The sequence below is a fragment of the Lycorma delicatula genome, chromosome 2, assembly GCF_047948215.1.
Source record: "Lycorma delicatula isolate Av1 chromosome 2, ASM4794821v1, whole genome shotgun sequence".
NCBI classification, from domain to species: Eukaryota; Metazoa; Arthropoda; class Insecta; order Hemiptera; family Fulgoridae; genus Lycorma; species Lycorma delicatula.
Window position 1 is genome coordinate 162,964,982 of NC_134456.1, and position 26,952 is coordinate 162,991,933.

The 26,952-nt window shown below is 30.5% G+C and overlaps 2 protein-coding genes across 3 annotated transcripts in view; one reads left to right on the forward strand and one right to left on the reverse strand.

Annotated features, from left to right (window-relative positions):
* LOC142319994 (abl interactor 2-like) overlaps nucleotides 1-21,321 on the reverse strand; it is a 44,729-nt gene extending 23,408 nt beyond the window's left edge. The window contains exons 1-3 of the mRNA XM_075357674.1: nucleotides 21,192-21,321; nucleotides 18,816-18,982; nucleotides 2,435-2,602 (exon numbers count right to left, since the gene is read on the reverse strand). Of these exons, the coding sequence (XP_075213789.1) occupies nucleotides 2,435-2,602; nucleotides 18,816-18,982; nucleotides 21,192-21,216 (360 nt within the window). The 5' untranslated portion in view covers nucleotides 21,217-21,321. The remainder of the gene's footprint in view (nucleotides 1-2,434; nucleotides 2,603-18,815; nucleotides 18,983-21,191) is intronic.
* On the forward strand, nucleotides 21,280-26,933 carry LOC142319379 (non-homologous end-joining factor 1-like). 2 transcript variants are annotated; one of them, XM_075356602.1, is made up of 4 exons: nucleotides 21,280-21,534; nucleotides 23,186-23,380; nucleotides 25,631-25,769; nucleotides 26,070-26,933. In XM_075356602.1, exons 1-4 carry the CDS (start codon nucleotides 21,391-21,393, stop codon nucleotides 26,123-26,125), a joined length of 534 nt encoding a protein of 177 aa, XP_075212717.1. In that variant the 5' UTR covers nucleotides 21,280-21,390; the 3' UTR covers nucleotides 26,126-26,933. The 2 variants fall into 2 exon arrangements, with proteins under 2 accessions (XP_075212717.1, XP_075212718.1); XM_075356603.1 differs by having other exon boundaries at nucleotides 26,073-26,933.
* Nucleotides 26,934-26,952: the final 19 nt, after the last annotated feature.

Consider the following 26,952-nt stretch of genomic DNA (forward strand, 5'->3'; position numbering starts at 1 on the left):
ATTTAAGTCTGATAAAGGAAAGAATGCACCTGAATTTAAGACTGCAATCATTTGTCAATAAACCACTGTAAAAATATGCAATACCCATTGCGGCTTCACCCGCAAAAATTATGTCAGAACCTCTATATACACTATGTTAGTAGTTTATCCATTTGGTGTTAAAATCACTAAGCTTGATGGAGAACATACTTTGGAGTAGGCCTCATATAACTGGCCATGGGAAAATAGTCTTCTCTTAAATCAATTCCTGCAGCTTTCACGACTACCATTCTAACTTATTATTAATTGTCATTGCAAAACAGATTTTGATTTTTTTTTAAACAGGAGTGGTGAGAGGATGTTTGGCCAGTGTTATTAACATCAAGTTAATAATAAAAACAGGTAATAATAAACAGGTTTTATATTTACGATATGAAACTGAACAAATAAATCATTAATTTTAGAAGATATCAATGATTTTTTAAATTTCCATTTGATCACATTTCACCCCCCCCCCCTCATATGCAAGATATCAAAAAAATACAAAAATTGGTTTTTAGATATTTATATAAACAACATGTTCACCAAAATTCAACCTAACATCTTAATTTGTTCGGCAAAAGTTCAAAAAAAGATGAAATTGAGTTTTATACTATTTACCCGAAGAAGTTGAATTTCAACTTCTTAAAAAGAACTTATCGGTAACTTAAAAATTTCTGCTTGGTCACACTCCACCCTCTCTCACCCCCTCAGATGCAAAATATAAAAAAATAAGGCAGAAATTGATTTTTAGATATCTGTAAAAGGGGCATTTTAAAACAAAGATCAAGTCAATTATCTATCTCTTGAAAACTGAGAAAATCAAAAATAATACAAAGTATCATTTCACCCCCTTAGAAGTTAAGTTCACAAAATCCTTATTTAGTACCCCCTATATCATATAAAACAAACACAGGCTAAAAGTTTTGTGTCTCTAACTATAATAGTTTAAGTTAGACATTGGTGAGTGAATGAATCAGTCACTCAGAATACCTTTATATATAAGATATACAAAACCAAATCTTATTCCTTTCAATATTAGTTGTTCTGGAAAACTTATTTAAACAACAATAAATGTAAAGTTAACATTCTCATAAAAAATGCAGGAAATACTATTTTTGTCTTTTTTGTATATGCTATTTCCAGCCTCTTGAACTTTGAAAAAAATTCTTTGTCAAAGGAATAATAAGATAATTTAAGATATATGTTTCTGATTAAAATATAATTTACATTTTCCAGACTACAAACAATTTCAGATGCAAGATCATAAAATATATAGTGTAAATGGATTTATAAAATATGCAAAAACAATAATTTTACTCAAAACCGTTTAGCGGTCTTGAAAACTACGGCCAAAAAATAGATTCTGACAGGGTAAGTATACTTTATTTTTCAAATAAACAATATAATGAAACATTAAAATTACACAAATTTTATATAGTTTTAAGGAACCCAAAATATACTTGTAATTAAAAATATTTAAAATAAATAATCATTTCAATTTTAAAAACTCAAAAGCAGGAGACACTTACAAAAACATGTACTGTTATTTTGGTCAATATTCCCAAAAGAACACAGTGCAATAAAGAATAATTCATTAAAAATGATCTAAAAAACAATTTCAAGAAGCCCAACTATAGAAACGCAGTGTCTGAAGTTTATTACAGAATTAATATGACACCTACTCCTAGGATCATATCACCCATTTATTTTATATTTGCACTATACTACAGTGAAATTTAATGTTAAGGTTTCCAACATCACATAAACAATGCCGTATGAAAGCTTCCAACCGATCGTAAATGATTCAGCTAGAAATCCACAATAAGGTAACTAGTATAACTGGACCAAAAACTGTCAATATATTACATGCTTAACCACTGTAGTAATCAACACAGGTAGTAACAGACGTCAGATGAATAGCTGCAAAATTTCATTCAACATAAATAAAACAATGAGAAAGGATGACGGTTTTACTCCCAAGGAGGAAGGTGAGAAATTTAGAAATTCAGTCAATAGCCAATCAAAATAGAAGTTCAATAACTGTCAAAAGAAGTGTAGAACAGTTCAAGATTTTACAATTTTTAACAAAATAATAAGACAGGAAAAATAACAATACTCAAAAAAATGTTGGTCACGGGCAAAAATACTTTTAACATATGCTTATGAAAATCAGTAATAAACATATTTTATTATATGATACCTATACATATATAAAACTGGTTATTTCATATCATATATCATATTATATCTGAATTGTAAACACATATGTTATAACCGCACACAAATAAAAATATATCTACAATAATTTATGGATATTTTAAAAAGCTGATAGCGATAGTGATATTTATATGTTTATATTATTAATTACATTTATAAATCATGAACTAATATTAAAAATTATAAATAAACTTACCTGAGCAATATGGTTCATTTGGCTTTCCATTTCTGCCAACTGAGATGTTTGTAAATCCAATAATTGTAAAAAGTTATACGCCAATGTATTAATTTGATAAGCAACACTAGCCGACGACTGGGTAGTGTAATTTTTTGTTTCTTCCAGGGCAATTCTTTTATTTTCAGACTATAATTAACAAAAAGTAATTATTAGTATAAACAACAAAAATATATAATCCGAACACAATCAGTAGCAATAATTAATTCAAAAGCATTCATAATATGTTTAATTAAAATTTTTTTAAATCGCCAGTAGATACAGATGACCGCCTCTAGCACAGCAGCCTATCAGAGAGCAGCATTCTGATCACGTGACTTAAGCCATGCGCACTCTATTTTAGAGAAAAATTTACATATTATGCAGCCGTTTACAGGTAAAATTAACAAATTTCGCACTCTTTTGCGAGCGTCATTAATGATTCTTTAACGGGATTCCCTAATCTTTTACAATCGTCTGATTCTTGGAATCCCCTTATCTTGCGTTTGCAATGTATTTATTATAGCCTGTCGAAGACGTCGGGGAATTCTTCTCATAATTGTCTTTTTTTTATTCAGTAAAAGTTAGATATTAACAATAGTTGACCTTAATGTAAATTAGTTTTGTTCACGCATTCGCAGTAGCATATTTAATAATATAAATACAATATTATGCAGTACTTTATTAATTTATATAATAAGCGATGCAGTTAAACGTGCGTGTTTAGAAAATGATTGCGCAACTGCTAAAAAACGATCTAGATTAGCTATCTGTGACGCGAATTCTTTTATAATTTTAGAAAAGGCGTTTAAAAAAAATGTAATCACATATTATTACGAAAATAGAGACGAAACACATAAAGATATTTATTTATTTTTTTAAACGGTAAAAGAAATTGCGTTTACAACATTTTAAAATCGTACGTAACAACGGACGCTGTAAAATTTAATCTATTATTGAAATGTACATATGAAAAAAATCGGAGCGACCAAATCGATTGTCAAGACATTGCTTTTAAAATTAAAAATACACCCGTATATAATTGTAATGATTTAGATCGAGTTATAGACGAAGCGTTTGAAAAATTATTAGCCGAAGAATCCGAATTTCAAGGTCTTTAAGGTTTAAGGTTTTGATTTTAAGGTTTTTAGGTTGATCTTTAATCAGTATCGACGGTTTAATGTTGCGTATAAATAAATTAAAGCCGTTACGTGGTTCTACATATATAGATTTACCCGATGAAATAAAACAAAGAAAGGCTGTGATTAATGTTAACAAGACATATACTGCTTCTTTAAACGGGTTATTTTATCGAAACATGTAACCATTAATAATCCGCAACGCTGAGATAAACGTTATTTAAAAAGTACATATGACTTTAGTAAGTTAACGTTTCCAGTCGAGATAAAAGATATTAGAAAATTTAAGTTCGCCAACAATGTTTCTATAAATATATATACGCTGTCAGATTATGATGATAAGTTAGACCTTTAAAAATTTGCGCAATTGAAAAACCAAACCGTTTTGATTTATTATATTTAAAGAATCACACTATTCACACCATTATATTATATGAATCATCATTTCACACTATTGCTATATAAACGATTTTTCACGACCGGTTAAATCTCAATTGACGAAAAACAATCGCGCAATAGATGTAAGCAAACGCTGTTTTGCATTCTATTATAAAAATATAAATAGGGAAGATAGAATGAAAGCTCATTTAAAACGTTGTATTCACAATGAACCGGCACATATAAAAACACAAAAACCGGGTGAAAATATAATGAAATTTAAAAGGTATGAAAATCAATTTCCAATGCCTGTTGTAGCATACACCGATTTTGAATGCATATTGAATCCGACGCCCCATCATCCAACGTATACAAAAATCATAGTTATACAACCCGTGTGCACGAACCGATTATAGCTGCTGTTTGTATTTCGTCACGAATCGGTTTTCGATAAAATAAAAAAGTCCTCCCGCAAAAACCTGTACTTTATAGAGGCGAAAAAGCGGCTGAAAATTTCATACATGTTCTATCCTATCTCGCGAATGAAGTTGCAGATGAAATGATATAGGTTGCAATGACACCTCTTTCCGTCGACGAACAAAGAAAATTCGACAACGCTAAGCGATGCGAAATGTGTCATGACAGATTCAGTTTTTTGTTTTGCGAAAAAGATTGCGATCATTGTCACTTTACCGGTCGTTATCCAGCCGCGTTATGTAATAGCTGCAATTTACTAAGCTAAACACAAAATACTATACCGATATTCACTCACAATTTAACCGGTTACGACTCTCATTTCATTATACGACAGCTGGATTATTACGATAGAGGGGATATAAGCATCATATCTAAAACCACCGAAAAATATACAATTTTTACGAAACGGATGTCTGATTTTTTAAGTGTAAAATTCGAAGACACTTTTCAATTTATGGCCTCTAGTTTGGAAAAATTAGCGTCCAATTTACTAAAACCATCATTTAATCGCGTCAAACAACACTTTACGGTAGACTATTTTCCAACGGTCACGAAAAAGGGTGTGTACCCTTACGAATACACTCACTCGTGGTCGAAATTGAATGAAATACAGCTGCTTTTTTCGGTAACCGATTCGTATATTACTGACGATGAATATAATCACGCTAAAAGTCTGGGAACACTTTAAATGCAAAAATTTAGGAGAATACAGCGACATTGATTTAAAATGCGATGTACTGTTGTCGGCTGACGTTTTTGAGAATTTCAGGTCGGGCCTATGAGATCGCCTTGATGCCGCGCATTATATTTCAGTACCCGGTTTAGCTTTCGACGCCACGCTATATAAAACCGGCATTGAATCGGAACTGTTCACAGACGTCGACATGTATATGTTTATCGAATCCGGTATCAGAGGTGGCATTTCAACTTGCGTGCAAAAACATGTCGTAGCAAACAATAAATATCTGGAAAACTATAACCCCAACGCCCCCAGTAAATATATAACTTACGGTGACGCCAATAACTTATACGGGTTCAGTACGAGTCAGCCTTTACCGTACGGCAACTTTAAATGGGAAAATAAAGAATATTTTAATAGAATTTTAATTCTATAACGAATCATCCTCACGATGCAGATATAGGCTATATATTCGAAGTCGATATAATGTATCCGACAAGCTTGCACGATCATCATAACGATTTGCCGTTTCTGCCGGTGTCGGAAGTACCGCCCGGTTAAAACCGCAGAAAATTACTGACCACTCTCGACGACAAAACAAACTACGTCTGCCACCACTATGTAGTACTCAAACAGGATATAGCGAACGGGTTAAAACAAGTGCACAATATACTGTCCTTTGATCAGAAAGCGTGGCTCAAGAGCTATATAGATTTGAATACAGATAACCGCAAGAAAGCAGCAAACGATTTCAAAAAGACTTTTTCAAACTAATGAATTCCGTGTTTTGTAAAAAAAAGTACGGAAAACGTAAGAAATTAAAAGAATTTTAAACTTTCGGTCGATGAAATCAAAATGCGAAATTTAATCGCGAAATCCACCTTTACAGACAGGATAATATTCAGAGTCTTTAGTCGGCGTACAAATGGCCAAAGATACGGTGCATTTAAATAAGCCGATCTACGTGGACTTTACGATATTGTAACACAGTAAAACCGTAATGTACGATTTTCATTACAACGTTATGAAGCCAAAATACGGGGATAAAATCAATTTATGTTACACGGATACGGATTATTTCATCTACGACATTGAAACCGATGATTTTTACGCCGACATGCGAGGCGATGATCTGTTTCAACATTTCGATACGTCAGATTATTCGAATCGTTCTGTGAAAAATAAAAAAGTACTAGGCAAATTTAAAGACGAAGTGAACTGTAATCAAATCGTTGAATTTATCGCATCGAGATCGAAAATGTACACATTTAAATCGGAAAACGGTAAAATTACGAAAAAAGCAAAGGGTGTAAAAAAATAAGTGCAAAAAAGTATTATCTTTGACGATTATAAAGCACGTCTTGACGATTCAGATTTGGAAACTTACAAGACTATGACACCGTTTAGAACGAATAAACACACGGTTACATACTGTAGTTACAAATAAATTGGCGCTGTTAAACTCTGACGACAAAAGGGTGGCCATAGATATCATAAATACACTGACTTGGGGTCATTCACAATATACCGTTAGAATTGAGACGTTTATATGAAAAAATAAAAATAAAAATTAGCCTACATCCATTTTATTACTGTTCGATTTCGTTAATTAATTTAGTTTTTTTTTAATATGCGTTAATTTAGTCTCCTTACAAATACAACTAGATCGTCTTTTATTTTTCAACCACGACAATTATGTGATGGAGTTCTAAATCTCTAAAACACGGAACTTAATATGGAACGTCAATACCGCATGTAAACTCTACATCATGATAATTATGTCCATTAGGCAGTTTTTTCAAACCCTTATATATATTAATTTCATTCAAATCTGATAGTGTAAGATCATTAAATCTTTGTGGTAAAATTATTTTTCCGAAACCTTCAATCGATGCTATAATTGAATCACTATTTTTTGTCTTTTACACTCCACTTTTTCAATTCTATATCGCCTATTGTGCATCATTTCACTATTTTTAATATTATTACAATAACATTAAACGACTATTCGTATGGTATCTTTGGTGATTAAAGAAATTAAACTAATTATCGATACAAATATAGTTTTTAATGCGACAAAATTATGTCAACATGGTGGGAGACGATTTAAAAAACGGTTTGAAAATAAACAAACTAAAGAATTAATTATTATTCAAAAAATTAGTCGGCCCGAATTCGAGCCGACAAAATATCCTATTTATATAGGATATTTCAATTTACAGTGAATCAACAGGGTACAAAAATCCATTAATTTACTAATTTCCAAATCTGGTACGTATTTATAAAAACGTTTAACGTAATATTGTTTCGTGGATATCAAAGTTTTACGAAAAATGTTATTTTAGAACGTATTTCATTAAAGATTTTAAGTCGTATAAAGATGATATTGCTCAGTCGCATTCAAAGTTGCAATGTATAGAAAATAAGCAAAAACAATTGCAAATCGAAAAAATAAACTTGTAGAATTTAAAACGTAAGTTGCAAATTAACGAATTAAACGGTAATGTAAAAAAATTAAAACCGTGGGCCGCACCATATTTATCTACACTTTTTCCACACCGCAAAAGTGATAATCGCATTATAATTATGGATAAAAATAAATACGACGAAGAGTATAAATATTATGCTATTCGTGTTCGATATAGAAATCTAAATGAAGCGTTAATAAACTAAAAAAAGATATCCCGATTTTAAAATTGTTTATCGAAAATTAAAAGATCCAAATAGTGTACGATTATTTAACCTTGCTTTAAAGATCTTAAATTTAAAAGAAAACGTAATAATTTTAATATAAATACGGAATTTGATGATTTTATACAAAAGTTAGATGTTATGTAAAAAAACTTTTAATAAGTTGCAAATCGCGACAACAGTAAAAGAAGAACGTGAAGTCGAGTCGAGTTAATAGTAATTTTTTTAATACGTTATTATTTATGTTATTTTTTTCTTCTATACAGCGGGCATGTCCATTAAAGCCGATTAGCGAAAGAATTACACGATCCGGCTAGACGTAATTATCCTACTAGAAGGATCGAATTAAAGGGTCTAAACGATCTTGTGCAAGCAGATATAGTCGTAATGATACCCAAACCGATAAAGGATAAAATATTTGTCGACTGTTATTGTTTTACTAAATTCTCGTACGCTATACCGTTAAAGAATAAGACCGGTAAAGAGGTCGCGTCCGCTTTGCAACCGATATTTGAAAATCATAAGATGAAACATTTTCAAACTGATCAGGGAAAGAAATTTTATAATCCAAAAGTGAAAGCCCTGTTGAAACGATTCAACGTAAATCATTATTCCACATATTTAGATAAAAAATCTGCTATTACTGACGTTTCAATAGAACGTTGAAAACTAAAATTTGACTAAATTTACAGAACAGGGAAGCTACAAGCGGATCGATATATTGCAAGCTCTCGTCGACGAGTACGATACAGTACATTTGGCGACAAAATTGAAACCGAAAGATGCAAATAAGACGAACAAATCGCAAGTGCTTGCGAATCTAAACAAAAAAATACGATAGAAAAAAGGGTGCTGTAAAATTTAATGTTGGCGATCATGTTTGCATAAGTAAACATAAAAAAGTATTCGAAAAGGGTTATTTGCCGAATCGGACGAAATAAATGTTTAAAATACACACTGTTCACTCGGAATCACGTCTTGTTACGTATGAATTGATCGATTCACGAAACGAACTCGTCAAAGGACGTTTTTATCAACACGAACTACAAAAAACAAAACAGGAGGATGTATATCAAATTGAGAAAACAATCAAACGAAAAGGCAACAAGGCCTATGTAAAACGGTTTGGTTTTGATAAATCATACAATTCATGGATAGATTTAAATGATGCAATAATTTATTGCTGTATATATTTAATCTTTTTATAGATTCCATAATGTGTCCATTGCATTATGGTGTTACTTTTTCTTGAGAATTTATTATTTGAGTAAAAATTTGATGAAAATACTAGAAAACTTACAAATCGTGAAACACATACACATTCAATAGTTTATTGAAAAATCACTCGTTGCTTTTATATATATATATATATATATATATATAGATTAGTAAGATGATGCTTTTTAATAATAAAATTGTCGGTGATGATGACTATATAGATTATCTAAGAAATAAATACGAATATATTCCTTCAACATCTAAGTTTGAATATCCATGAAGCTCTCCTAGACCGTGATGATGAATATAGTCCAATGCAGGAAGTATCTAAAATTAAATCCGCCATTGATTCGTTCTATTCTATTATGAATGATTTCGATATTGGTTGCGAAACAATAAATTTGAAAATACATTTTCTTTATCACAATCATCATAAAAGGATCACTGTTTTAGATAAAGATTATTTATACGATATTGATGATGTAGTCATTTAGAAAAAAATTTCTCTCTGATTTATCAAAAATTATTTTACAAAATTTTGTGTTTGTAAATTTCATATAACCACTAGAATCGATATGAGTTTAACTTTTTAATAATTTATTAGTTTAAAATATATATTTTTTAATAATTAGAGATATGAATGAAGTACAACAGAAAACCAAGTTCCCCATCGTGACCCCGATGATGGGTTACGGATTCAAAAACCGAAGTAAGCAACGTTCTATTACCAAACACATCAGATGAATTGTATGCGGGCCATCGAACTGCGGTAAAACAAATATCGTCTTTAATGTTTTAGTTCAACCAAACGGAGTACGCTTTAATAATTTATACATTTTCTCCAAGTCGGTTCACCAACCTTTATATAGAATGTTGTCGAATTTGATGATATTAAACCCAGAATTGGGTTACTATGAATATAGTGAAAGCGATCAGGTTCCGCAACCGGAAGCTGTTAAGCCCCATTCGATAATGATTTTCTACGATGTAATTAAAGAAAAACAAAACAATATCGGCGCTTATTTCGCAAGAGGTCGTCACAATAAAATAGATTGCTTTTATCTAGCGCAAGCGTATTCTAAAATACCAAAACAACTCGTGCGGGGCAATTGCAATTTTTTAATTCTATTCAGACAAGACGGTTTAAATTTACAACACATTTACGATGAACACGTAAACGTTGACATGTCGTTGACGCTTTTAAATCGCTGTGCGATCACGTTTGGAACGCGAACCGGTATGGTTTTCTAGTTATCGATAAAGAGAGCGATAAAAATAACGGTCGCTATAGAAACGGTATCGATAAATTCATCATCGTTTAACGCAACGTTAAACGTAACGAACGCAAGCTGAACGCAACGACTATTCATTTGAATTCTTTTCTATATATATAGATATGTATAAGGAGAAACAAACGGTTGAAATTGATAAATTGAATAAAGATTTTAAACGTAAACACGCGGCTTTCATGTTGGGTTTAGCCGAAGAGGAAGCTTTATTTACTAAACGTTCAAACCGATAATAGATCCTATAAAAGAAATTAAAGAAAAAATAGAGCCAAAACCACCTCCAACCGATGGAGAAATTGATATAGATAGAGTAGGGCGGGAACTGGGAGATAGAGTGTCAACTCATTGTCATGTGTGAAGAGTTTTTTGGAACAAGATGATGATGGTGCCTCTTCAACATTGTTATCTGAACAAACATTACCGCTACACTCTGAAGAAACTCAAGACAAAGAACCCAGAATACACACAAAATATACATCTATATTAGAAGATGCTCAGTTTTCCAACAAAACTACAAATGAAACAATAAAATCATACTTAGAAATGTTAAAAACAGGTCAAAAAATATCTCTAAATGTGTGTAAAGTATGATAAAAATACAGATACGTGCACTTTGGGCGATATTAAAATTGAATTTATAGATGATAAAATTCATTTGGGAGATTTCATTTATCCAGCCACACCAGGTCTTTTAGAGTCGTTAATTTATAAAAATCCAGACCTGAAAAAGGTTCACAGAGCAGATATGCGAACTTAGGGTGAATGTTGAAACATGCCAGTGTCCACTTGATGGTGCGACATGATAGATACAGTAAAAACCAATAAATCTTTTAAATATAACGAACGAAGTGATCAGAAAGCTGTTCCCTGCAAAACACCTGTTAACGCTATTTCCCAGTATAAAACACCATCCGTCTCTTTTAGCGATTCTGGGTTGTTACATGCTCAGTTTAATTACAATCCAGTCTATTTATATCGGGATGATCCAAACGAATCGGTACATAGATTGTATACCCTTGTGGGCGAATATGATGGCAGAAACACGAGAGTTTCAAACGAAATCATATCCGTAGTAAAAGAATTGAAAGAAATTGAATTTTATTATTAGGTTATTGGTTTTTAATTTTTTTTATATAGACATGTCACGATTAAGATTAGGCCACAATGGTCGTCGAGGAGGAAACGGAAAACGTGGTCCACCAGGGGTAAGGTTTTCCCTCACATCCGATGGAAATTTTGATATAAACCATCACAGATTGTGAAACGTATCCGATCATATTGATGATGCGGACGCGTTGAATTTTAAACGGTGTAAACTTATGTTTGACGAATACACAAACGGTCTCGGTGAAAGTTTGTAGGTTTGGAACGATTAAATCACGAAATAATAAACCGTGATGTAAGCATCAAAAAATATATAGAAGATGAAAAAGTGAAACTTGCAGACGAAACTGTACAGTTCATGAAAGATGACCTCGAATCGCTTAAAGAAAAAATCGCAAAGTATATAGACGATGAATTAAACGGTCCCATTACAGATCTCGTAAAAGCTAACATCAAGGCACACATTGCAGAAAAGATTCGTGAAAATGAAAAGTCATTTTGGTCACTCAAATCTGAGTGAGCAAACTTAGATACATCTTATCGTATAAAAATTACTTTATATGAAACTTTTTTTGGCTCGAATTCGAGCCGACTAAAACTGATCGTTTAGAAACTGTTTTATTGAGAAATTTATTATATTTTTTATTTTATAAGAAATATTTTGAGGACCCGAATTCGGACCACCTAATTTAAAACGCATTAAGAAATCATTTAGATTTTTGTATCGATGATGTATTTGAATTAAGATAAATTTTTTTATATGTAGACATGAAGAAGATAACGAAGACGAAAAAAGGCCGTGGTATTATCGGTTCCGTTTTGAACAAAATTTTTGGTTTATTGCCGTTTGAAGCTCATATTCCAGGTTACAATTTTGCGACCCGGGTACGAAGTTAGATAAGCGGTTGAAACGTGGTGATAAAGGCATAAATACATTAGACGAAGCGTATAAACTGCACGATATAGCTTGTTCCAAATATTCAGTCAGCAAAATCAGATCTCAAGCCGATAAAGCGCTTGCCGAACGAGCTTGGGAACGTGTGCTTGCACCGGATAGTAATTTGACTGAAAGAGCGGCCGCCTATGCGGTAACTAACGCAATGAAACTTAAATCTAAATTTGGTGGTAGATTAAAAAGAGGTGGTCGATTAAGACTGAAGAAAGGTGGCAGCGTTATTGCTAAGAAACGCAGAGAAAAAAATAATCGATTCAATACTAAATCGCGCTTTATACGATTACGAGTCGATTGTGTACGCAAAACAGTTGAAAATTCCGCATTTTAGAGGTATTTTTATGTTGGACGATTTACCGAAAAAGATTAGGAAAAATGAATGCGCTATAATCAATTTAGACAGTTTGAGCGGTCGCGGTACGCATTGGGTTTGTTTTCGGAAAATCGATAAAAATGTAATTATTTTGATAGCATAGACGATGTGCATTCACACCAGAATTGATGAAATATTTCAGAAAATCTAACGTAACGTACAATTACAGTAGATATAAAACCGATGACGATGTAATTTGCGGTCGATTGTTAAGCATTTTTATGTGAATAAATTATACATTTTTGTTTTTTTTCTAAATAGATATATCGTGTCTATTATCGATTGACGGTAACAGTTCGACGATTAAAAAATAATTTTTTCCACCGATCGACTTTTCAAAAGGTCAACAAGAATTAGGTCTTAAGTGGATAATGACCGCCAACACTATTCCAAACGTTGAAGAGAATAAAAATAATAAATTCTGTTATGCGTTCGATAAGGATGTTAAAAAAGATGAAAATAATAATTATGTATTTAGAAAGAAAAATTATATTACTATAGAAACGGGTAGTTATGAAATTGAAGTTATCGGTGAACATACAGAGTAAAATGAAAAACATTAATCAAACCATAACCTCGCGAGCAAACACCAATACGTTACAGGGTGAAATTAAAAGCACTGTATGGAGATTTTTCGGATACAGATTCTAGTATCGACAGTCTGTTGGGTTACGGGGCGAGAATTCTCAAACCGAATGTGACGCATCTTTCAGATCGAATAATAAATATCGCTCCTGTAAATGTAATACGTGTAAAATGTAATATTATTTCCTGCAGTTTTAGAAATTAAGATCAAGATCGTATTTTATATGAGTTTCCGTTGAGTGTAGATCCTGGTGATGCGATTGAAGAATATCCATTTTATATTGAATTTCTATCGGTAAATGCGAGAGAAATTTATGATTTAGTTATATCGTTGACCGATGAAAATGATAATTTATAAAATCTACGCGGCGAAAGAGTAAACATGTTGATTTTGAAAGAATATAAATAATTTTACACGCTAAATAAGTACCAGAAGTCACGGAATTGTACCCTTTGAATCGACTTTATACATAATATTTTGGTTGCTGGAATTCCAGCTACCAAATGTCTGAATAATAAATAGAATATTGTAATTTGAATTTTTATTTTTATTATAAATATGCCGCTGGTATTTGATGATGAAATTGATGTTAAAAAACGTTTCAAATTGACGGAGAAAAACATTGAAAAATTAAAACCTCTAGGTTTTGAGATTGTTGACGGGAAACTCAATACGTTATTGAATTGAAGAATTCAATTTTTTTATATAGTGATGAATTATTTAACAGTTAATAAAGTAGCGCGTTCAGACGAGTCCCTAACATATAATCAATTTCACAATCATTATTCCTTAGCGAATAAAATCGAAAAGGAAATTAAAATTCCTATAAATCAACATGTATACCGTTCCGAGTGAAAGTTATTTGATTGTTTCCGGCAAACTCGTCGGAGCAGACGGAAAAAATCTACTACTTCAGAATTAGTTAATTTTGCTGTGGCCTTTTTATTCCAGGATATACGATATCTTATTAACGCACAGTAGCTTCGGTGAAAAATGTAGGCGTGACATCGGTTATGAAAAACGCTCTTTCAATGATAAATTCTCTTTTGACAACTGCCGAAATAGCGGGATGAGTCGGTGGAAAAAATAAAGTCGATTTAGATGAAAATGGTAATTTCACTTTACGCATACCGATATCGATGCTGTTGGGTTTCGCTGAAGGCTATAAAAAAATAATCATAAACAATAGACAGGAATAAGTGTAGAGACGTTTTGATAGCGACGTAAACGCTTTAGCGATACGGTTCCCGACCGCAAATCTAAGATAGAATTAACAGACAGTGTGGGTTGTCCCATATTTAAAAGTCACACCCGAATATGAGCTGGAATTAGCTAAAATGAGAAATCAAAATAAAGATGTGCGTATGGCGTTCAGAGCGTGGGATCTTCATGAAAATACAGCGGTTCCTCAAACGAATTATTTTACACGGAATGTGACAACGTTGTCGCAAATAGATAAACCTTGCTTTGTTATTGTAAGTTTTCAAACCGATAGGAAAGAAAAAGCCGTGAAGGACTCGTCAGAATTCGATTCTTGTAACGTTAAAAATATTTGTGTAATGATTAATTCAAACAAATATCCGTATGAAGATTTACAGGGGAATCAAGCGAAGATGTATAGAATGTTTATTAATTTTCAAAAATTATATTATAAAAATAGATTCACCGTACACGTTTTCCGATTACAAAACCAAATCTCCTTTATATGCGATCGATTGCTCGCATCAAAATGAATCCGTAAAAATTGGTGTAATCGATTTAAAAATTAAAAGTTGAAGCGGAAGAGAATTTTAAACCAAATACAGTAGCGTATTGTTTATTAATTTACGATAATGTAATCGCATATTCTCCGCTGACGGGTGAAGTGATAAAGCGCAAGAAGAATAAAATGTAGAAATTTTTATTTTTTGTTTTTTTTTTACACTCATAAATTATTTGTTTTGTATTTATTTCTTTTTCAGTATAAATATTTGGAAATGGAAGTTTTTAAAATTAAGAAATTGAATAATTTCGTTGATTTTCCTAAATATGCTACCGAACAAAGCGCCGGTTTAGATTTAATTTCAACAATCGAAACGATTTTCAAAACCGGTGAAATAAAAATAATCGCAACCGGCATTGCGATTATTTAGGCAACGATATACGTCGCCTAAAAAGTACGAAGCACAAATAAGACCTAAGTCGGATATGGCGATGAGCTATGGCATTACATTGTGAATTCGCCGGGCACGGTCGATGCTGATTACCGAGGTGAAATTAAAGTCGGTCTTATTAACTTGGGCGATAAAGATTTTACAGGGCAGAAGGGGATGAGAATAGCGCAAATGATAATATCCAAATACAAATGCATATCGTGGAAGGAAAGCGAACACTAGATGAAACTGAACGTAACGGCAAGGGTTTTGGTTCGACCGGTCTGTCTGTATAATGAATGACCTACGTACAGATAAATTTATTATCAAGGTCGCGTTTTTTTAATTTTATTTAACATTTATTATAGTGAACACTTAACAGCTGTATACAATAAGAATTCCCTGACGTCATCGACAGTCTATAATAAACACATTACAAACGCAAGATGGGGGATTCCAAGAATCAGACCGTTGTAAAAGATTAGGGAATCCCGTTAAAGAATCGTTAATGACGCTCGCAAAAGTGTGAAAATGTGAATTTGCCTACAAGGCTGCATAATATGTAAATTGTTCTCTAAAATAAAGTGCGAGTGGCTTAGTCATGTGATCAGAATGCTGCGCTCTGATTGGCTGTCGTGTAGAAGCGGTCATCTGTAACTACTATAGCCTATTAATATTTCTTGGCTTATGAAAAATAATTAGTTAATAAATAAAAAACAAATAATTTTATTTCTTAACTACAAATCATCATCAAAATAATTATAAACCAAATAAAATCAATACTCAGAAGCACGCATACGTGCGTGTGCATCTACGAGGTCTGTTTAGAAAATAACTGAATATTTTTAATAAACACAAGAGATATTTAGCGACATGCAGTTGACAGCACTGTTTTGCATAACCTCCTCTGTAACCACATGTTCTTGGATTGTCGATATCTACTTTAGTTTTCGTGCGATTATTATTTGAATGCAACAAGTTTAAGTGTTAGTAGTGATTTTTATAATGTTCGATTTTCAAGAAAAAAAGAGTAAGGATACGATGTAAAATTTCCTTCACCATGACAATGCGCCTGCACACTCAGCTTTGTCAATTCGTCAGTTTTTTCCCAAAAATCAGATGACTGTCCTCCCTTAGCCTCCCTACTCACCAGACCTGGCTCCTAGCGATTTCTTTTCATTTCCGATTAAAATCAGTGAGAAAGGATGCTGTTTTGAGACTACTGATGACATCAAAGGAAATTCATCACGAAGATTAAAGGCTATTTCAAATGAAGCTATCTAGTACTGCTTCTCCAAATCGAAACACTGCTGGGAAAAGCGTGTGAATGGGAGACAGCAGTTCTTTGAAGGGGACAAAGACCGATAATCTGTAAAATTAATAACAAAGATTAATAAAATAAAGTTTGGTTATTTTCTCGAACAGACCCCGTGTATGTACAATGTGACTTACAGGAAACGAATTTTTTTTGAACAGCCAGTGCATTTTTGTTACAGGTGATGGGGAGATTGAGGTTAAGTAATTCAATTGAGCATGGCCTACCATTACAGTCACAATGGAGAAGTGAACGATACAGTATCATGTTTTCATGTACGATACTTATATTCAAAATAATTAGTCTATTGTCACAACACAGCGGATCTTTTGTCATCACTTCAACAACATCGGAATGGCACAGTTCCATGCAAAAACATGTTGTTAAGGTGGATTGAGGCGTTCAGAACAACAGGAACAATAACAAAGAAAAAGCCACCAGGCCCTCCAAGAACCATAAGGATGCCCAAAAACATTGCCAGAGTGAGAGCAGCATTAAACAGGAGTCAAAGTCGACCTGCACGCAGACATGCACGAGAACAACATGAGCCGTGATTGTGTGAAGAAAATTTTACTAAAATGGCGTTACATTGACAGTGAACTCACAACACTTTGTACATATATTGAATACATTTCTTGGACCAGAACTACAGAGGCAAGGATTAAACATGAGAAACATTTATTTCCAACAGGATGGTGCCATAGCGTACACTGCCTGCACATCAATGGTAATTGTGAGAAACATGTTTCATGGCTAGCTGATTTCCCATTTTGGTAACTTACTATGGCCGCCAAGATCACTAGATTTGTCCTCCTGTGACTATTTCATATGGAGATATTTGAATGAACGTGTTTATGCTCACAAACCCAGTAATTTAATAAACTTGAAAGATGCAATTATGGAAGAGGTGCAGTTGACTGAACAAGACATGTTGATGCGAGATAAGGATGATTTTCTAAAGAGGCTGGAAATCTACATTAAAATGGATGACCACCACATGAGTGTAATAATTTTCATAAAATGATTATTTTTAATAAAACAGAATGTTTTTACCTTTATTTGTGTAACAATAAAATAATATTATTTTGTAAATTAACTTTGTAATGCTCATTTGAAAACTGTCAGTTTCCCGTAAGTCACTCTGTATAATTATTTTTATATTTTTTGTTTTCCGATGACTATGTACGGCATGACTTGTTATCATGCCATGGTAAATAATAGAGATTTTAATTTACTGACATAGTATATACATACTAACATGTTATTCTGGCACTTATCCTTCTCAACACACTCCACCATACATCTTAATACAAAGCTCCCAGCAAATTTTTAATTTTCTTCTGTTGAAACACTTCCTGGAATCATATTAGTAAAATAGTTCATGAATTTCATAATTTTTTTATATCTCTACTTTAATAAATAACAGAGATATTTATTTTATATTGATAACCAATACTTAACATCTATAGTTCAAGTTTTAAATTATCTTTATATAAAAAAAATCTCTTCTACAAAAGAAGAGATCTCTGCAAAAGTATTAAACAGAATTTGGGAAAAAAAAGATTTGTCATATTGTTTTTCAAAACACTTCTCAAGAAAAGTAAAAACAATGTCACTCAAGATAAAAAAAATATGTCATAAGAGTTGCTAAAGAATTCATAGAACTATGCAGCAAAAGAAGGATGACACAAAAGGGGTACTTTTTTTAATTTTGAATTCTTTATGGACAGACCAATTTCTTATTTGCTGAATAGCTCATGATGATTCAGCTCATGATAGTTTTGTTTGAAATTACCCTCTCTGGCATAGGCACTGGAACTGGCTTTATACAATAAATGCTCCTGAGAAGAAAAGCATATGGTTTTAAGTGGGCCCTAGCTTTTAAACAATCAGCAGTATTAATAACAGTAACCACAATAACTCAGGTAACTAACAAACTACACATAACAAACACACAATATAATTTACACAAACTGAACTATGAAGTAAAGTAACATAAATAAAACTAATAGTTTAATTAGAAAACGTACTTGAAAATAATTTCCTTCGCAATATTCAGCAACTCTTTCTAAATTTGTATGGCTGTCCGATAAGCTATTCTGACCTTCTGGTATTTCAGTATTTAACAACGCTGCCAATTCTGCCATATTGTCAGAATCACTTCCTAAACCGGACTCCCTATTGGGATCAACGGTTCCTGTAAAATATTTTAAATGACTCCAATTAAAAATAGCACAAAGTATTAAAACAAAGATTCTATTCTAAAGAATCAAATAATGAAAAAACAGAGCAGTGAGTCACAAATTTCAGTTAATGACAGCTAAAAATAATAGAATAGTAACTGTGTTTATAGAAGCAAGTAAAATGTATTAACTAAATAAGATAATATTCACTCCAATAAGCTGGCATCAGAATGTTACTCAAGAGCACACAAATAACAGGAGCATACAAATGCACACATTGAAGATAATTAATAAACACCAATATAGTATGTAAACACCAATCTACTACATAATTCTTAACTATGTATGTACAAAAAAAAGCATGCAATAATTCATTTTTAAGGATGGATTACTATATTAAAGATCTACTATTTTTCATTAACCACCACAATCATGTTTTCATATATACAAAATAAATGTTAATAAGGAACATGATAAATAGAATAAACAAATAGATTGATACATGATAAACTGACAAATTCACTAAATCTTAACAAAGGGCATACGAAAAACTCAACAAAAAAAAAGTAATAACATTAACTCAAAGTAACCAGGCTACATTTAAAGAAAGAATACATTAAATAATTATACTTACAGAGGGCAGTAAAAATTAATTTAATGTTAGCATAATTACAAAAAGGATAAATTGCACTTTAAAGTTATGAGAAAATCAATAAATACATAAAATTTTTATAGGAATTTAATAATTATAACCATAGGTAAACCAACACATTATTCATAATTACAAAAAATTTACAATATCAAAAAATAATTAAATTAAGACACAAGAATTGAGGGCAATATAAATAAACAAAAACAAACACGTTTCTCAAAGTAAAAATATAAAGATAATTCAAATGAAGATTAGTGGAAAAAATAAGGTAACACATCAGAAATAATGAGAGGTAAATTGTTTCATAAGGGAATGACATAACAAACAAAATGTATACATAAGATAAATGACTACAGATCAAGGGTTTATCAAGAGCTGAATGAATATATGTATACTTGCATCATATAAATATAATATTAAACCACATCTCAAATAACTATCTGCAGCTCACACACAGTATTAACAAAAGCTTCAATATTTCAACTACACAAACATTTTCAACAAAATAAAATTCCAAGTTGTAAAACTACATATAAACACTAAAATTTATTAACTGCAGAAAAAACGATTGGCAATCTACATAAATACAAGCAGCACGTTTTGACATAACAGGCGGTGAACCAACAATATTTATGATTTACACCTAAAAAATACGAGAATCTTACAAATTCCGGTGTGAATTAATTCATTAACCCCATGGCCACTCCCTCGTTTTTAAATTTCGGCTGTATAATATATTAGACCGTTATGTACAGTAAAAAAATGCTACATCTCATTACGTTTGTTTTAAAACCTAATTAATTAAAACTGTTTACCAGCTGACAAGTTATCTTCCCACATTATTAGGACGTTCAATTATCTGTCTTCTATGACACTGACATTACTTTGAAACGGGGATAAAAGCACATTCCTTAAGGCAATGTGCTGCTACCAAGAGATTTTTATTGCACATCAAAGGACTAAATACAATCAAAATACAAAAACAAAATTGTATTAAATTTCAAAAGGGTTAATTAAAAAATAACAACACCCATTATAGATGATAGCAAAAAAAAATCCTTTTTCAAATAGTAATTATTTCATAAGTTTAATGACGTATAAACGTGTTCTTTTGAATAACGTAGTCTTCGTATACTTGAGTACAATACGCGATACTGGTGTCTGAATGCGGTTAACAAACCAATTTTCAGCGAAAACTTTACGTATACAATAAATAATTTATAAAATATTTTCTTAACGTTTTTTACATAATTAAAAAATTACAGATTGGAGTATGGAATCAAAGTAGTGTAAAATTTAAAAACATAACCTCGTTAACGTTGAAATCACTTAGGTTACACTAACAAGAATAAACATTTAATTAAATGAAATAAGTACACAATAAATCAAACTTGCTTTAAGTTTTTCGTACAGTAAAACACAAACTAACACTAGAGTACATAATGAACGATTTGTATTGGTGAAGGCAATCGAATACTCGTAGTTTTCTATGCAGATCATTCCTATCAGAAATACAATTAGTGAATGCTTTTACGTAAACATAAATTCTGTTCGCAATTTAAACTACATACCTTGATAATAATACATAGTAACCATATAGATGTATTTTTATTAACCAAAAGAAGGACGTTTAACCGAAAATATTTGGTATAACGGAACAGAACCGCACTCAATATATATATAAATATATTTGTCGTACTACCATCTACCGCTATTTATAAGAACTATCGGTTTCGAGTGCAGTTTTAAATAATATTGGTCGTGTAGAAAATGTGGAAAAGAATTATGATTGATGACAAAGATTTCATAATACGAACATCAGTTACTGAAAATAAATATGATATACTTTTGTCAGATTTCAGCAAAGTTTGGTCAGAAATATTAACAGAGGAGCAAATACTTGAAAGATGTAAGGTAAGTAATTATATTTTGTATTTTCATTTTATAGATAACAAGTAACAATTTTATGTTGATTACTGATGTGTAAATCTATTTAAATTAAAAATATGTAATCATAGAAAAAAATCGATTAAAATATATAATTATTTTACATAAATCTAAAGTGTATACAAATCTCCCTACAAGCTGCCTCTACTTGCCTGGTCAACACCACCCTTATAACCCAGCATGCAGAACACTTGCTACTGGTTGCTACAAAAATAATACCTCCAAATGATATTTCTTGTATTTATTGCTGTTTATTCTACCACATTCATTTAATTTTGTTATTATTTATTTATTTAAATTTGTCATTTAATTATTGTTTATTTCATCTTTTATTTATTTATTCTACTGTAATTTATTATTTGAGCTACTATATAAATTATCTTGTATGAAATCATTTTATGTTTTACATTTATAAAATACAGTACAAATTAACATTTTAATTAATTAAATTAATTTTATGTTTATTATAGTACAAACTTAATATCTCTGTAATATTCATAGTTTTTTTTATAATAAATTTAATAATGATTATAATTGCATTACTTTTATTCAAGTTTCTTTAACACTTTATTCATATATGTATTTTTTTGTACAATTTAATGGTTTTATTTTGTAGTTTTGTAGGCCTACAAAGCTCAAAAGAATATTAGTTGTTGGTGCATATGTGGTATTTAGAAATAATCTTTGTAAATAATTACATCATATCAAAGAAAATCATATCATTATAGCCTATAATAAATAAACAACTCCTTTCATATACTTTTGTATTACATCTCTCTCTCTCTCTCTCTCTCTCTCTCATGCGCACAACACCCAAACACCACACCACTGGAACTGTGAAGCGCATAGTTCCATATAAAGATTTTTGTATCTTTTTCATAAATTGGGAGATGGTTACTTACATTAAGCTTAAGGATTATATATTGTATAAGTATAAAGAAAAAAGGACTCAAACACACACACACACACACACACACACACATATATATATATATATATATATATATAGGCAGTTCCACAGTGCCTATATGTAAGCCCTATTGGTTGGTATAGAGATGCTTCCTACATACTGTTTTTTTTTACTGCAGATCAACTAACTCAAATTGGATTCAACATATTCATACTATTCCTCATCCTCTCAAGTTTCCATTTTTGCTACAATGAAATTCCCAGGTTTGATTACTGGCAAAAATTTCAATTTCATGGCCTTTTGAGATTTTCGAATGAATAAATACCAGTTACAAAGAAAGAAATAAGCAGAAATCTCATTTAAGCGCGATTTAAAAAGTATACATTTAGAACTACACATAGTCAACTAAATACATGCAGCTGCAGCATGAGACATCACGACTCTTCCTTAATTATTAGTAATTATTCAAGACTTTGAGACTCTCTTCCCCACAATAAATAAATTTAAAACTTGCATGTAGTTTGAAATCAAGTGAACTGTAATCAGAAATCTGACTTCCCCCTCTATGTATATGTTTACTTAAATGTCATTAGACATCATTTAGAACAATAATAATTTTTAACCATTCAACCAAAAAATGTATGAAGTGGGGATAATTCCTGTAAAATGTTATTTTAGTTATTTTTAATTTATTATTTCTTTTTGTAGGAAATGAATCCACTTTATGAAGCTGAACCAGTTATACTTATTAAAAGAACATTTGAATTAATAGATCCGAAACAATTACAAATTAAGAAAGAACTTTTAAAAACTGGAAATCAACTTACGCTGAATTTCATCTCGTACTTGAAAGATATCATTTTCAAGTTTCAGTTCATCCTCACTCTCACTACTCCTGAAAAGGTAAAAAAATAAAAAAAAGACATGATTTTATTAATTCTGTTATTAAACATTATTCACTATTCTGAAAACAAAATTAATGTTGATTTTTTACAGTTATAACAAATTGCTTTTAGTAACAACTTCTTTTTTTCTATCACTTTTAATAGCCAACTCAGGTACACAACATTTTTATGAGTGTTAGTCCGATTGATTTAAAAAAAAAAAAAATAGAAAAATTTTCAAACTAAAGAAAAACACCAACGTTTCAGTCTTTCTCAAAATCAGAAAATCAGGAATAATAAAATGTTTTAACATGTGGTACACAAAAATAACCTAACTTCCTTGTTCTTATTATTTATTAATGAATGATTATCTAAAATCTCAAATCATTCATTGTTATCTTCTTTGCAAATGATATTAATGTAACTACACCTGAATTTTTTTTTTTTTTTTTTTGCTTGATGAATTAATTCACAACATAAGCTCAAAGCTTGTCCACCACTGAAATTAGTGAAGTCTTTTAAATTACTTTGAAAGACTAGAAAATTATACATTAGCAATCAAAAATCATTCTCTAGTTGGGTCATAACTATTTGACTTTAAACAAGAGAAGACACAACTATTTCATTGTGCTTTTCAAAGAGACATTATAGCATAAGCTAACATTATACATAAGCTGAAAAGCATATACATAAGCTTATGTATAATGTATAAGGCTTATGTATAAGGCTTACTAGTCTATTAATATAATCATAACAAGAAATTTCTAGACTTGATAAATTTTCATCGGATGATTAAATTAAACTTGTCTGCAACAAAATCAAACCATTTTGAAGCATCTTGATAAAACACTACGGTTTTAAATTCTTAAATTTTTATTATGTTTATATATAACAATCTGAAATATAATATTATCATTCAGGACTTATTAAAAAAAATTAAAATATGTTTGCAAGATACAAAAAATAGGACAGTCAAATCATAATTTAAAAGTATGTATCATCTTAGTAAATAAAAAAAGATGGCATATAAAAGGGAGGTGTCTTCTTGTATATTGTTATTCTATTATTGTTATAATAATAACAATAATAGAAATTGTTATTTTATTTCAGTTAGTGAAGGAAATGAAAACAGGCACAAAATTGTAGACAGCACAATTTTTAAGATCCATTCAAATAATTTCAGCCCTATCTCAGCTGTTTAACAATTGATTTGAACAAATGAGGTATAATTTTGTTTATAATGGAAAGCTTAATAAGTTATCTAATAAAAATGTAATATTTACAGAGCTAAAATATTTACTAATTAATCTAATAAAACTAATACTTATGGAACTATTTGTAATTAAAAGAATTAAATGGTCACCATTTCAGAATTTTCAGAAGTAAAATTTTGAACTTATTATTTTGTAGATGTTTTGGAAACATATACATCAAATTTCATTAAAATAACTCAGTCTGTTTTTATAATACAGATTTTTATTGAAAAAACTCAAAATGGTGGAAACAAGAAAAATGAAGCGAGGGCATTTGTTGTACACCTGAATTTTTTTTTTGTTTATTTTGATGTTTTGAATCAGCATCAGTTTTACAAGCACCTCTCACAATAATCTTTCTGTATAACTAAAAAATTATCAATATTCTATTTTAGCAAACCAAACAAAGAAACTACTAACATGTAAACATTATTTTTCATCATATAAGAAAGGCCCTTAATCATACCTCCATTATGATATTTGATAAATTATTGAGCCATTTAAAAAACCTTTCCACCAATTTATACAAAATGAAATTTTTTTTTTGTTTATATTATCAATAATATTCTGCTGATATATTTCAAAAAAATATATAAAATCTGAAATTTTTGTTTAAGGTGTTCAAATAATTTTCATTAATTCGTTCTAGAATGTTATTTATTTAAATCAATATTTTTGTTATTTTTATGTATTAATAAAGACTCTACTCAGACTTTTTTATAACCAGTTTATATTTTGTGGTACTGCTCTAACAAAGGTAGATTTCCTTGATCCGTCCAGGCAGCTCTGGGGTGGTCTTTTTTATCTATGGAGTAGCATACATACTCATTCCTGATATGATCTGTATAACGTATAATTATACATAGATCTAAATAAAATATTTATTTATACATTGATTGTGACGGTGAGCTGATTTTATTTATGGGTTTTGTTGAAAAAATTCATTAAAATATCTTGATTGATTATGTTATTTATATATATACATATATAAATTTATATAATTATTCTGTTAACAGCTTTGTCAACATTTAACTTTTCCATTAATTCAAATGATTGAAGAGCTACAAGCGAGAGAAAAAATGTTATTTAATTTATTGGCAAAAAAAGATGCTGAGATTAACGAATATAAAATGGAAGGAGCTAAAATATCTCGACGTCAGTACCTTTATTAAATCTGTATATAATTACTAAAAAATTAATTCATTAATTTAATTCACAGAAAAAGAATAATCTAGTTTAGCTGATTATTAAATTTTGAATATCTTTACAATAAAATTTAATTTTAATGAAACCAACCTATGTAGTTTACTAGTCTACCTGGCTTTCATTTTTGCACTAACGGCAAGAAAAAATTCACTTCGTAAAAATTTCTCAGAAGAAATTTATTGACTTTCATAAAGTTGTAATATATTCATTATAATATAGCTAATTATGTCATTTTTCTCTTACTTTTAGCAGTTGTGTACATGGAATTATTGGCTTACTTCTTCAAATCATATCATGATCAATAAAATCTACTATGATGCAAGTAAACTATGATAGTGGAGAGTATAATTGCTTATGAGTATGATTACAGCATTAATTTTATAATTTTATTTATAACTAATATATTCTCAATATCATAATCAAAATTTAATAATAAAGCATGAATAATTGTTTGTAACAGATATTTAATGATACGCAAATTTATGTAATGTACAGATGCAGGATATACTATTATAAATGTTCACAAGCAATTAATTCTTAACCTTAATAATAAGAAATATTTGTATATTAGATTTTATCATAGTAAGCCTACATTTTAGCACGAACCCAGTAGTTTTGTTTACAAGCATTATCAAATTAATTAAAATTTATTATAGTTATATGTTTCAATTGCTAAAAACAGTTGTAATTGGTAGATGTTATTGTTAAAAAAGGAAAAGTAAATAATAAATCAATTAAATATGTCTCTAATAAATAGAGCGAGCAGTCCTTTTGTCACCTATGAGTACTATCAGAACCCTAATGCAGTCTGGTGAAAGTGTATCAAGAAACTTTCAAAGACCATTAGAAATAGTGAAAAAAAAAATTAAAAAACTTCTCTCACTCTTTCCACAAATAATAATAATAATAGTTTAAATAGAAAAAAATTCATTGTTACTAGATTTTTAGTTTTTGATACATTTTGTAAAAACTGGATAAAGTGTTGGATTGGCGGCTCCTTTCAGATCTCAACCCAGGTAGTATGGCTTGTTTTCCCTTCCAGCATTCAATTTTGTTATTAACTTATTGGTACAAATTATATGCAATATTGTGGGTATAAGAATATCTCCATGTACAAAGTAAAGTTATTTTT

Excerpts from the sequence above, each read along its gene's own strand:
- LOC142319379 (XM_075356602.1), top strand. The coding sequence starts at position 21,391 with ATGTGGAAAAGAATTATGATTGATGACAAAGATTTCATAATACGAACA. Across the intron at positions 23,381-25,630 it reads CTCTCACTACTCCTGAAAAG|CTTTGTCAACATTTAACTTT; the intron begins GTAAAAAAATAA and ends TTCTGTTAACAG. Across the intron at positions 25,770-26,069 it reads AGGAGCTAAAATATCTCGAC|CAGTTGTGTACATGGAATTA; the intron begins GTCAGTACCTTT and ends TCTTACTTTTAG.